This window comes from Thalia democratica, chromosome 1 (genome assembly GCF_965202585.1).
Source record: "Thalia democratica chromosome 1, ktThaDemo2.hap1.1, whole genome shotgun sequence".
Lineage (NCBI taxonomy): Eukaryota > Metazoa > Chordata > Thaliacea > Salpida > Salpidae > Thalia > Thalia democratica.
Window position 1 is genome coordinate 83,886,077 of NC_139165.1, and position 14,706 is coordinate 83,900,782.

Below are 14,706 nucleotides of genomic sequence, written 5' to 3' on the forward strand. Positions count from 1 at the left end.
ACAGACATGCTTTTTAACATTTAATTATAGCTACGCTTTAACATTATTTTAGAGGTAATAAGGGAAAGCTAAAGTCGATATCGCAGATCAAAAGCTGTTGTGACTAACAGTAGTTTGTTGTTATTCAGGTTTAAGTTGTTGTTATTAGTATAGAACCTTTTTTCGCAAGCTTCTCCTATACTTTTGGCTAAAGTTTTGCAAACGTTTGATACTTTTTCTGAAATTTTAGAAAAGTTAACAAACTCTGTCATTGATTTTGCATGCGGGATCACGCTTAAGAGCATTATACTATTTTCACTATACTCTTTTGTTAAAAAAAACTTCGAGCACGAGAATAATGTTATTAACCAGTTGCTATTATTCCAATGTAATATTCGAATCTTGATCGTTTTTATAGTTAGCCACATAGTACCGGACACTTGAATTTAGCTTATTCAGTCGCTATAGCATAAGATAATATTATCAATTAAATAAATGATAAAATATTGCCAAAAAGTACATAGCTAAAAGTATGCAAGCATCTGCTTTAATGTTACGTATTTAAATTGCATTTTTTTCTTCGTACAAATAATGCAGCAGTTCATTACAACAAGCAACTATAAGACACTAAATATAGAATTAATAAACAAAAGCGGTTATCCAAAAATCTGAGATTAAACGCTTTAATTATGTACTCAATTTTATTTCAGAGTCTAACAAAAATAATTTATCATCGTTTTTATACTGTGTGCAAAACTCTAAATCAAAATTTATAAGGATTTTTAAGTGTAAAATAAATATTTTTTTATCCACTCAAGCGTGAAATCATTAACTAGTTTTAGATTTTATTTAACTTTGACATACAACTAGTTAAAATTCAAAAATTTAAAGTGGTCTACCTAATTCTAAATTTCGGTTTCGGCCGGATCCGAATCCGACTCCGAATCATGGATTCTGTGGACCACTTGTCTTTTACCGTGCAACGTTCTATACATTGTCCACTAGGCAAGACATCTGGTATGCTCGTTTTGAATACGATCATTAATTGAATTCACTTATACAACATATAGAATTAAGCTTATTAATCGTATTCAAAACAAGCGTACCAGATGTATTGTCCTTGTTTTGTAGCCCAAGTTTTGATTGGTCTAGCGTAGGGGTGGGCAACGTAAAAAGTTGACGGGCCGGATCCAAAAAAATTAGTTCTTAGCGGGCCGGAACGTTTCGAGTAAGTGATCTACCGGATTCAGTTGGATCCTTTTTTAGATCCGGATCTTCATTCGAAAATGTTATCCGGACCCGGCTAAATACTAAATTTAGACAAGATTTCGTATCCGAATAGATTCTATTCAATAGAACTAATTTCAAAAGACTTGGATCCGGCTGGAGGCTAATTAATCTGGTGTTATAAAATTTTGAAGCATATTATTAATTACCAAGGTTCTCAAGTATAAAATTTTAAGTTTACTTTTGTTAAGTACTCATAATTCTATATTTGTTACAACTCTGGACCGAATTAATACTATTAGTTTTATAAAAACAGTAATTTACTTACTAAAAGTTACTCGAGCTTAGATTTCAAAAAAAAACATTAAACAATTTTAACTATTCGAAATTATCTAGTTTTGGTAATCCTTGGCACGAGGCTCTATTAATAATATTGTTTAGAAGTTATCTAAAATTACAATATTAAACTACTATCTTTTAATTTAAAAAAACTTAAAAAGATTCATTCAAAATTTAGTTAGTATGTAAACTGTTATTACAAACATAACAAATAAATTTCCTAAACAATTCATACTTAACGATAATGAGATATTATTTTGAAACATTGTCATCAGTTAGTCATCATTAAACTTAACCATTTAATTAATCAAAAATTCCTTAATTAAAATATCAATAGCAGAAAAGAGTGCAAACTGTAGTCTCAACTTGGAATATTCTACTAAAATGTAAAGTTAAGCAGTTTTACTTAAAGTAGGCGTCAATGTTATTAAAGGCTACTTTTCTTAACATTTATAAAAACAACTCAGTACACATCTGGGAAATACATCAACTTTTTACATGTCATTTTTTTATGAAAATCATTATGATAGGTAAGATCATCAAACTTAGTTCAGCAAACAATTTGTTTGAATAATTTGAGAAAGAATTAATTCAACTGAATCGAAACAGAACAAGGTACTATAACAAAAGAGTGTTTTTATTACTACAAAAATTAAAAGCCATTTTTAAAAACGTGTTTAGGTTAAAGTCTTACAGTTTGTTTTGTGAAAATAATTTAAAAAAGGTTTTGTACAAGTTTTATTAGCTTGTAAAATTTCATATAAACTTTAAAAATGCCTAGCGGGCCGGATCATCAACTCGCAGGCCGGATAAATTTCGTACGCGGGCCGGATTCAATTTAAACTAAAAAAAGTTTTGAGGGCCGGATCCGGCCCGCGGGCCGTACGTTGCCCACCCCTAGTCTAGCGTAAGTCAATAACCTTGCAACAATAAAAAAGAGATACTGTGGTATAATTCCAATTTTGTGCAATCACTTACGCAAAAACTAGTAAATAACTTTATAATAATGGCGGCAATAACATAACAACAAGCTGTAATTGTATAAAAAAGGTTTAGAGAGCATCAAATTTTGTTTGACTAATCTACTGTAAATCTTTTAAAAGTAATAGCGATTGAAGAAAATAAAATTAGATTTTTTGTTGTCTGAGCAAAGTCGATGCGATTTTAAAACACCAAGCATTAGTTTTTAGCTCAATAAAGGTAATCGAACCCTTTCTATTAAATCCTTAAAATAAGTTTTACTTTCAGAATGATTTTAATTTATCCAATTTGCTAAAAAAATTAAATTTGTAATTCTAATAGATTCTCAAGTTAGTTGAAGAAACAATGATTAACACCTCTTAGTACCCTAGATAGTAAAAAAATTTAAATTAGATTTAATTTAATAACATTGGGAAATAAATTATAAAAAACTCCTGCAATTTTTTTAAATAAAACTTTTTTGATAATTTAAAAAAAAGAGTAGTTTTTGAAGTTACTATCTTAATAACTTCTTCACATATGTATTTTCTGAAAGTTGGATTATTTTAAATCCTTTTAGTTTCTAGCAAACTGATAATATTGTTTGGATCCACTTCTAATTTGCTTAAAAAATTATTAAAATATAACTTATTTTTATTAAAATTTTATAAACTGGACTAAGACGTTTTTCAAATATACTTAAATGAGCAGCTGCTCACCCTAAAATAAAATATTATATTTTTAACACATTTTAAATTTTTTTGAAGTAGCCTTCGTATAATACTTCAATTGAGAGTATGACCATTTTTAACATTTACTGATCAGCTAAACAAATATTTTTAGAAAAATATTAACGCGATACTTCATAAACGTGTGTGCATGTGTTTAATTGCGCCATTAAAAAACCCTATAATTTAGAAATGCTAAGTATCTTTCTAAATTCTATTACCTAATTTAATACATATTGAGACTAATTACTGTTGTCAAGATTACTAAGAGAATAAAATTCATGAAATTATCTTTTTAATTCCATGCAAAATTAATAACTTATTAAAAAACAAGAAGTAACACGAACTTGAATAATTACTTTTATAAATTTTAACAACTTAAGTCTTTTTAAGCGTGTTTAAAAATAAAAACTATTATGATTTTTTTTATGCACTTAAAGCTTACGAAAGTCTTATAAACTATAGTGTTACATTTTTTGTTATTTTTATTGAAACTAAATAAATTATTTAAAAACAGTATGCCGTGTGGAATTATTTAGCGTAGTATATATTAATAATATACAAAGTTAACGTAATATGTATAAAAATACTTAACAAAGTGAATGTAATAGTTTTGTGTTGTTTATATAAATTTCATATACTTAATAATTTTTCAAAAGTTTTAAATCCACATGGAAAATAAAACTATTAAATAGATTCAATTTAAGTCAACACAAAGACCACTCTAAATTCATCAAAAAATGTAATTTCGATAAATTAATTACAAAACTAAAACTAACTATTTTTAAATAATTAAATTTTGTTATACTAATTTTTTTTTTTACTTAAATTAATTATAAAATTTAATAAAAATAAATATTAACGACTCGTGAGCTACGTAATTAATTTATAACTATATAGAAACTTCTAATCAGGTTATTTTCAACCTTATTATTATTTTTTGAATATTTTTATTTAGACGCTTGTTTTAAATAACATTTTTTAGAATTTTTTTTAATATGTGACAAAACGTGTCTAAAGACTTGTTTTGCTTTGCAATTAACTAACAACTCACTTATATACAATATGTGATCTTTTATTAACGTTTTTGTACAATGCAAATATATAATATTAATAGTTTGATTAGTAAAAACTTGTTATGCTATTTACATATTTAAGAACTAAACAATCATTTCTGCCTTTTGTAGCTAGATATTGTACTCATTTACTAATTTGTAAAAGTATCAAGTGTTATGCTTCGAGAAAAGAGTTAATGCATAGTTTATTTATATCAAAAACTATAGTACAATTTGAAAAGAAAAGTGTTTTTTAAATTATCTTTTATTAAAATAATACAAATTAAATTTAAAATAAACATTATGAAACAAAAACATCTTACCTGTGCATAAAAACAGTTTAGATACAAATTAAAACTTCAAATTTAAAAAGTTTATACAAAAGTATTTTTCGAAAAGTTTAAGAAATTTTTTATTGACATTTTTGATATTATAAGCAACGTGGAAAATATTCTAAAAATTAACAGCAATTTTAAAACTTAAAGTTTATAAAGCTCACCTCTTGTTATAAAATCTAGCAGACTTTTCACAGTTGATTCGGAAATTTTGGGTTAATAAAAACAGTTTGTTTAATCAGTTAGCAAATATTTCTTTTATATTGAAAATACGAAATTCTTAATTATAAGGTCAAGGGGAACCTTAACTTATAGTTTGTAAGGCCCAGCTATTTTCATTTACATTTTAAATTAAATTGAAATAGAAATTCCCATTGCTTTAATAGTTATTTTATGTGTGTAATAGAAATCCTAGTTTACCTTAATGAAACTAAATAAGTGTGAATATCTAAATATAAGGAGTTTGAAACAGATGAAACATGACGATATTTAGTTATGCGCCAGCATTTTTAACATAAAAATTTATGAAACTACTAAAGTTTTCGTTTAAAATAAGAGTTCTATATAACACCTTAGTTAAGTTTAAATACAAAATGTGTTTCAGCTCAATGCAAAGATAGCACTGGCAAGATGACAAAAATTTGTTTTTAATTTATATAATTTTTTTTTAATATCATTTTTTATCGAATTGTGTACATCTTTACTTATGTAAATAAGTTTTAAAACTTATTTAAACATGTAAAAAAATTAAGTTGAATTTATTGCTTAAATTATGTTTTAATACTATGACTAAATGATTATTTTTATGTTTATGTGTTCATATGACAATAATAAACCATTAAAGGTTTATTAGTCTAAAAACACAATTACACTGTTTAACCGCAAAGCGGATTTTCAAATTACAAATCTGTAATAAAATAACAATAGTAAAATGACAAAAAGTATAAAAATAATGCCAATCAATTTATACATTGACAAATTAAGATTAATTCTAAATTAATAACCATTAAGAATAATAATAAAAAAAATAGTTGATGATATAAAACCTTTAAAGAAATTATAAGCTTTAAAAAGAAAAAGACAAACAGATGAACTTTATTATTAAGTAAGGCATTGAAGTAAAATGTATTTTTAAATCATAACATTATAAAACTATAACTTATAGAGTTGGAAAATATTTTGACATAAAAATGTTATTCCTATGTTTAATTAAATTGTAATGCATTATTTTTTAATGACTTTAAAACAAATAATAGGGTTAGACATTAAAAAATTACTTTGAGTAGTAGAAATATTTGATATGGATAAGTTAATATAGTTATTTTATCATGGGGTCCGATTGTTATTTGATGGTATTTCTCTTAATATTCGCTGAGTCAGAAAAATTTTTAAAAGTATTATTAAATTTATATTTTCTTTATACCCTTATCCCTAACCAACCTTACCTAAACTTATTAAAACTTTCTCAAAATATAAATTTTTAAAAACTTATAACAAAAATAAAGTTATATTTTTTTTTTTGCTGACTCAGTAAATATTAGGGGAAACACCGTCACATTACAACAAGACTTGTTATAATGCAGAACAAAATGGCTTTTTTCGAAAAATGTATACTAAAGAAAATTTACTGGGTTATATTTAGAATGTTTAATAAAATTAGAAAAGAAAAAGAACGAAATTTTACAACAACAAGACAAAACAATAAAAGAAATAAACTACTATTAATTTAATTAAAAAAATAAAAAACTTAAAATATTATACTATATTGCAGGAACATATTACTAAAGAATTTGCAAAACTTTCATCAAAATAAATTAAAATCTGTAAATACTCATTCAAGTACTACAGGCATTGAGTCATCATTTCGTTTCTTTAGTTTAAGGTTTTTTTTTGTCTGGTAGGGATATATAGAGTCTAACAAGGTTGCATAAGGTACTTGTGTTAGTATGGTTTGTGTTAATCTACTGTTTTCTGTTCAAATGAGTATTTCAAATTGTTATTTTTTAAACATCACATGTGGACTGCAAGTAGAGTAGAACTTTTCAATTTATATTTAAAAGGTTTAGGGAAAGAGGCTTTTTGTTCATAATAATTAGACAGAAGAAACAAACTTATACCCATTGCCCGCATTAATTAAATGATTGTTTAAAGATTATAATAAATATAATTGAATATTTTCTCAATGTATTAAATGATGTGTGCATTCATTATAATAACTTTTTTAAATTTTAAATATATTCAAATTTTTTTTTTCAATTTTTATAATTAAAAAAAATCAAAGTAATAGTAGTTTATACTTTTTATGTTTGTAACTTAACTAAAGTTTAATTCTTTTTTTTTTACAACTTTTATTTTAACATTTTAAATACAGCCCTTCTCGTATTTTTCCTTAATATGCATTAAAAAAAAGCCTTTTTGTTTTGCATGATACGATAACTGTCTTAACTTATCATAACTTTCTTAACAAAATGTCTATAACTCAAAAGGTATTTTGTTTTTAATTCTTTTAAACAACAAAATATTATAATTTAACTAAAGGAACAACATCCTTTATGTCAAAATATTTTCTAACTCTTTAATTTTTAGTTTTATAATGTTTAAATTTTTAATCCATTTAACTTCAATCGCTGACTGTATAGTATAATTAATTGTTTGTCTTTACCTGTATATAGCTTATACAGTTTTTAAAGGTTTTAAGTATTAATAATTTTCTTATTATTAATTAATTTCTTAATTTTTATTTTCTAAAAATATAATTAAATTCACATAGTTTTTACATTTTTTGTGATTTTTACTATTTTTATTTATCACAGGATATACAATTTGAAAATCTGCTTTGCAGTGAAATAGTGTAATTGTGGTTCTTAGAATAATAAAAATAATTTTTTTATACCCATATTTGATAGATTTCTTTTGTAAATTATAATAAAAAAATTGTCTTTTTTTACTAAAATGTATATGTTTTAGATACAGATATAGACTGGTTTAATATATATATTTACTTCTTTTTAAAACTGATTGTCCTTTCTTATTAGTTTTAAAGGTTTTGTTGTTAAATTAACAAACTTTTTCTAGAATTCGTTTTCATCAGATAAAAAAGAGAATACACAAGTTTAATTACATAAACTGTAAGTATATATAAATAAATAAAGAATGTACAAAAATATATTTACAACATCATTAAAATTAGATAAAACTTATTTACTAGAAGTAAATTCATTTTAAAAATTAATATTTTTTTGAGTTCTAAGTTGATAGATCACTAAAAGTCGACAATTCATTTCTCTAGGCTTTGTCCGAATAAAAATTAATGCTTTCAATTAAATAAAAATATTATAGTATTATCAGGGCTTAGAGCATTAATTTTGTATTAGTGTCATTCAAGTTTTATAAAAAAGTTTAACAGCTTAACTAACGATAAAAATATGTAAATAAAAAGATAGTTTAAGTTAAAAGGAAATGCAAAAATATATTATTAAAAAGTTTTTAGTATTAAAGTACTTGAAGAAAAATTTTAATTTAATAAGTTTAAATAAAATTAAATTTGTTAATAATACTTTTAGAACTTAACATAATTGTTTGTCAAATAAAAGAAATATCAACTTTATTTCTTGACATCTTGATAAAAATGTACTGTTACAAAGCAGTCAATATTTGTTGTATTTTATAAAATAATTTTCTATAACACTGAATTCTTCCCTTAAAAAGGTAAAAACTTTGCAGCACTTAACATTATCTAGAGCCGCAACTGATATGTATATGTATAGTTGTAAAATAGTATATTATCAGTTTTGAAATACACCAGTAAACAGTCTGTAATAAAAAATATAATTGAAAAATAGTAGAACAAAAGTCAGGTTGTCAGAAATGATTTTAGAATTGACAAACTTTATTTTTGTGCTATATAAATAGTTTTAATTAATTAAATTATTATTATATAATATTTGTATATATTTATTAATTTTAAACAGTGTAATAAATTTGAATAAAACATTTTAACAGTTTAATTGCAAAAAATAAAACTGTTGAAGAAATAAAAATGCAACATTCTATTGAAGTGCCACGAAAAATTGGTTCAGGCTGTTTTGGCGTAGTATGGTTTGTTTTTTCTTATAAACTAGTTTCATTTTTAATTTATTTTAGGTAAAACAATTAAGAAATGTTACACAACTTTCAAAACTCTTTTTTTTTTGCAGTTATAAAGTTACTTATAGTCGTTTTCACATGAAAATAAGAATTTTTTGATAATAAACCGACTAGTTTACATGATACTTACAGGAAAGTTAAAGATCCAAGAAACGATAACTACCTAGCTTTAAAAAAGATCTCTTACGCAACTAAAAACCTGTCTACTGCTATTTTTGTGATGAGAGAAATTAGAATGCTTGAAACTTTGAATCATGAAAATGTAAGTTTTGTCTCAACTTTTAAAAACATATGTTTTCCTTACTTTATTTGTTACCTTAAACTTTCTAAATTTTTAATAATTTTTAACTTTGTGTGTATAAAGTCTTCATAATTTAGACAAAAATAAAATTTGTAAACTTAATAAAATTTTAAAAACTTTTAAAAACTATTAAATAACTTAACTCTAAACCTTCTTTATGTATTAAGAAAAACGTAGTAAAACCATTATACTAAAAAAAGAGAGCTTAATAAAAAATTCTATAAATAATTTCTAGTTTGAGATTTTAACAGTTTATATTTTATTTAAATTACAATAGTAAAACACTGTTTTAAAGTAATTTATGCAGGGTATGTTAAGTGAACAAAATGTCCTTATGTTTATGAGTAATATGTAAATAAGAATTACTTTCTTTTACAGGTTATTAGCCTTGTAGGTGTCATAAATTCCTTTGAAGCTGACGTTGAAGAAATGTAAGTGTTTATATGCTTAGTAAATATTTTATTTTATGATTATTTTATTTATTTGTAGTAAAGATAAAAATTAAAAATGAATATTTTTCATGCTAACTGCAAGTCGGTGTTTATGTTTTCAGCTTTATAGTTTTAAGTATTGTAACACCGTAAGGAGTTTGTTTATTTAAAAACTTTTAGTAATATGTTTACCATATTCTAATTATAATTAACATGAATATATGCAACATAAACAAAATATTGATTTTTGATAACCTTTTTGGCATTTGGTTTTTTACTTAAAAAATCTATGTATGAAAGCTTAGTTGTTATTTATATGACAGTTCTTGCATTTAAAATAAAACTATTTTTTCAGTTACCTGCTTTTCCCGTTCATGGATAAGGACTTAGATTATTTTAGAAAGTATGAGCTAGGTATGAAGAGGGTTTCTATTTTAATGTATCAATTATTTAGAGGTACGTTAGGGTTTATATATTTTTTTTCGAAATAGTTTAAAACTTACTTACTTACTTACTTAAGATACAGCTATAAATTATTAACTTTTTTTTGCATTATTTATAAACTAAAAATCTTTTAATACAGTACACCCAACTCAAAAAGCATTACTTACAACTAATGTTATATAAAAAACAACGTTATGTTTCAATAAATAGGGTTGAAGTACATTCACGGAGCAAAGATAGTGCATCGTGATCTAAAGAGCGCAAATATTCTGGTGAATAACAACGGCTTGTTGAGAATATGCGATTTCGGCAACGCAAAAAGCTACACAGATGATATTACTGGTATCAAAAAATGTTATGATATTGTCACTCCAGTGTATAGGTTTATTATGTTTCTTATATTTTTTAACTATTTTGAAATAATATTTATGTTGATTTTTATGACACAAAATGCAAATGGTAGCTAAGTAGATAGTTGTAATAAAATTTGTGTTTCAATAAACAACACATTGGTGTTTTATAAAAATACATCAATATAAATATATTCAAGAGAAACTTGGAATAGCGTTACAATTCTAACGTCTAAACTACCTACTGATTTCTTTACTTTTCTATTTGTAATATCATTTATTTTAAGATTGCTACGCCTCCCCCCTAACAGGCTATTATTTTACCTTAATAAAATTTTGTACAAATGTGTTCGTATGTAATATACTACCTTATCGCCTTTTTTATCATAAAATGAGTTTAAACTTGTCAATGAGTTCTTTATAACTTTTTTTTTGTTTAATTTTTTAGTATTTATTATTGTTTAACATAAATGTATTTGATTTTAAATTTGTTTTTCTTCTTGTGTGTCCTGTTTAGGTGGCTCAGATTTTGATGCTTAAGTTTAACATTGTATTATAACAATAAAATAATACTTGTAAGTAACTTTAAATCTACTCTCTAAATTATAAAAATAATGAATTAAACAGGGCACCAGAGCTTGTTTACGGTGTGGAGAGCTACTCAACTGAAGTGGACGTTTGGAGCGCGGGATGCATATTTGCTGAACTTCTCACGCACAAGCATATTTTTCTTTGCAGTTCATTTAATAATGCAAAGCTGGTTAGTTATTACAAAAAAAGTATGTTATACTATCAATATGGTTTTCCTTAAATTATTTTTTGTTCAAATCGTTCTCAAAGCAAGTTATTTTGTTGATAATTTTATTAAGATCAGTCGATCATTTTTTAGTTGAAATCACATAATATATCTTCTTATTAAATGTTTAAAAGATTCTATAAATGTAAAACTATAAAATCAATGTACTGTAATTTAAAAATATGGTTATCACATATATTTTCAAATAAACACTTAACCATTATGATATGTACTGTTTGTTCAAAAGTTTAATTTATAACTATTTATTCTAAAGGTTTTGCATTGAAATAATATTTTAAAGAGTGAATGTTGTATACTTTATTTCAAAAAGTTAACATTTTCAGGTTGAAAAGCAGCACAGCTTGTTAACTGCTTCAAAAAATTCAAAGTTGATTCAAAATAGTCTTAGACGTTTGTCTGATTCTCAAAAACTAGATTTTTTTAAATATTACGGCTGGATTGAAGACAGAAGTCCCCAAAAGTTCTTTAAGGGAATCACGGATAACGTTTTTGCTCAATCATTGATTTCTGGACTGCTTGTTTGGGACCCTGTAAGTTTCAAAGCTAATTAGTTTTGAAGAATGTAATCAAAAACGAATGAACAACATAATGATTTTTTAGAAAAAGCGATTTGACTGCAGTAAAGCATTGGAAGAGGAATTTTTAAACTACGGAAGGAAATATTTCCACGAAAATATTTGTCGACATATCCCATTACTCCGCACTTATGATGAGTTTGAGCCTCTGCCAGACTTTCACTTTGTTGATAACTATGAAAAACATCTTCAAAATTTGAAGATTTTAAAAAGTTTGCTTTTTTAAGATTCAGAGTTTACAACTGTAAACTACTTATACTTTGTAATTAAGTCTGTACTAAAGGTATTTAATTTGTAGTTTAAGCAAAAATTATAAAAGATCATCGAAAAATATGAAAAAATTTAAACATTGTAAATAAAGTGTAAAGCACTCTATAAATATTTTTTTTTGGTACTAAAAAAAATATTTTTAGCCGATTGCAAATATTTTAGAGTATGTTGATTAATATAAAATAATATATTAGTTACTTAGTAGTTTTATAATTGGCATTAGTTTACTGATTAGTTTTGCGTAATGTAAGTATTTAATACCATAGTTTGACTAACTATGTCATTCAATATTAGTTTTTGTATATTTACTTTTGTGCATTGCTTACTTTGTAATTTACTATTTTGTAATTTAGCTATAAAACTGTTTTTTAAATACACAGATCATTTGTTCGATTATGCGCAAAACTGGCAACTTTGCAATCGCTCATACTTGGATATAAACCAAGAATCTCCATTCTACAAAGAGTTTCTTCTGTCTTATGCAGGGACCGTTGATAGAAAGCAGTTAGAGAAAAAAGAAGAATCACTTTACAATATAAAAAGATACAATGAAAAACACAAAACAAGACCATTAGAAAATATAGGACTATTGAAAGAAGTCAGGAACGGTGATACTTTGGATAAAGAAGATATAAATCCTGATTTTAAATGTTATGAAAAGATTAGTCGTGAACTATATACTGTTGATGAATGAAAGTAACAAGTCGTAAAACTCGCCTTATTAGAGATTGTTTTGTTAAGTGTTTGTTATTTAATTTACTCTTTTTTTCGTTAATTTCTACAGTCAATAAAGTAGCTACGTACATATATATTATAATTCAGTTTTTTTTGTTTTGTTTTATGTTTATTTTAAAAAGGTTGATCAAGCTATTATAAACACATAATTAAATATATACGCAACCATTGTTACGAACTAAGTTTTTTCACAGACTTTTTTCTTAAACAGTTGTAGTGAATATATTAGTAATAACAATGCATATTTAAGCATTATATAATCTAAACTAATGATAAATATTTTGGCACAATCATTCATGCTATTTAAGCTATTTAATCTTTAAAAGTTAAACTAAGTTAATACTTTATGATACTACGTAGTAAAGCTTTAGTTATACGATATTTAATAAAAACAGTTCTATTTAATTTTAAATACTATGTAAACTACTATGTAAACTCTATGGAAAAGTTTAACAAGGATAAATGTTAAAACATTATTCCTATGAACTATGACACGTATAGCCAGTTTCACAATATTTTTTCTCTTCATATTTATTTTCCTACATAGACTAACCAAACAATGTTTTGTTAAACTCTTTATCAAAACAAAATAATTGGTAAACATAGAAATTATAAGATTAATAAACTTTTTAAACCATTTAGTTTCAATAATTTTATAAATAAACTTAAGAAAAGGTTATTATCTTGACATAACTGTCTTAACAATAACTTTAGTTTACTTCCCGCAAAATGATACTCACAAAACTTATATTTAATCAGAATACTAATCGAATATATATTGTATTACTAACGGCTTCCGTAATTCTACTACCATTGTATATTTTAGTTAAATTAAATAAAAGACCTTGTTGGTCCAACATATTTCTAATAATTTTATTAAACGATATAAAACATGATTTTAAAGCAAAATTGTTTAAAATAAGCAACAAAACACTATGCATAAATAACAAACTTAGATGTCAGATTTTACTATAAAAACATTTGTATACAATATTTGAAAACGCATGTTTATTTTAAAAAATATTCTTCGTCCAGAAATTAGGGATCCAACCGGTTTTTTTGTTAAACCAACCGGTGTTATTTCTTTGTTACAAACTCTATATGTAGAAAGAATAAAACTTTAACTTGTTTTAAATCAAACAGTTCAAAATTCTCGACTTAAGTAGCTTTAAAGTTAAAACCACAAGTTTTTAAACCTTGAGTTCAATACTTTGTCTTTTAATTAGTTTTGGTTAAAATTTTTTACACGACTTTCAATTATTTTGTTCTATAACTAATGATATCCTATATGCCAATATAGAAGTGGATAATTGAAATGTTGATAATATACCATAAAAAAAAACAAATATAGAAATAATAAAAATATAGAAATAATATATAGAAAGAATGAGAAAATTTTAAAATTTCAGAACTAGCATATGATTAACGATTAAACTAAGAGTATGAAAATGTTAAAAAACACAACTTACTAAATGTCCTTAAAGATTTTTTTTTTTTATTGAACAATGATCTATCTTGTTCACTAAATATAAGAATCTAATAAAAGTAAACAATTTATTGCTGACTGAAAAGGGGTTCGAGTAGTAATGCAGTTTAACTGTTTATTAAAGTTCTTAAACATGTTTCATAACCAAACCTGTAAAAACACAAATACACTTTTATTGGCTATTGTTGTATAAAGAAGCACAAAAGTAGATGTTATTAACGTATAGCATAAAAAGTACTTTGAAAATTAACTGCTTTAATATTAATCAACAATTAGATAATTTTAAATATTCGTAGATTGTTATTTACAAATATAAATTTTCTGACATAAAATTAATCTCATTAAGTATAAAATATTACTTCGCTTTTAACGTTTTTATAAACTTCAAAGCGAAGCATTGTAACTAGAGTAAAAAAATAAGTTTTTCATAATATTGTTTTCAACCTTAGTGTTTGGTACAAGAAACCTGTTACTAAAAAAAAACCAATTAACATAGTAATCATGTTTTCGATATAATAGTGATGAGAA

At 24.4% G+C, this 14,706-nt stretch overlaps 1 protein-coding gene across 1 annotated transcript; it reads left to right on the top strand.

The window, feature by feature from the left end:
* The first annotated feature begins 8,662 nt into the window (after positions 1-8,662).
* LOC145840405 (serine/threonine-protein kinase NLK-like) lies at positions 8,663-12,651 on the top strand. The gene is made up of 9 exons (XM_082947660.1): positions 8,663-8,721; positions 8,902-9,031; positions 9,449-9,501; positions 9,857-9,915; positions 10,156-10,327; positions 10,923-11,055; positions 11,436-11,642; positions 11,713-11,899; positions 12,338-12,651. The coding sequence occupies exons 1-9, from the start codon at positions 8,663-8,665 to the stop codon at positions 12,649-12,651; spliced, it is 1,314 nt and encodes a 437-aa protein (XP_082803786.1).
* The last annotated feature ends 2,055 nt before the right edge of the window (positions 12,652-14,706 follow it).

What these genes read in the sequence shown, in the direction of transcription:
- LOC145840405 (XM_082947660.1), top strand. Translation starts at nt 8,663, where the DNA reads ATGCAACATTCTATTGAAGTGCCACGAAAAATTGGTTCAGGCTGTTTT. An exon ending in TTTTAGAAAGTATGAGCTAG is followed by an intron (nt 9,916 to 10,155) that starts GTATGAAGAGGG and finishes TTCAATAAATAG; the next exon opens with GGTTGAAGTACATTCACGGA. An exon ending in GACTGCTTGTTTGGGACCCT is followed by an intron (nt 11,643 to 11,712) that starts GTAAGTTTCAAA and finishes ATGATTTTTTAG; the next exon opens with AAAAAGCGATTTGACTGCAG.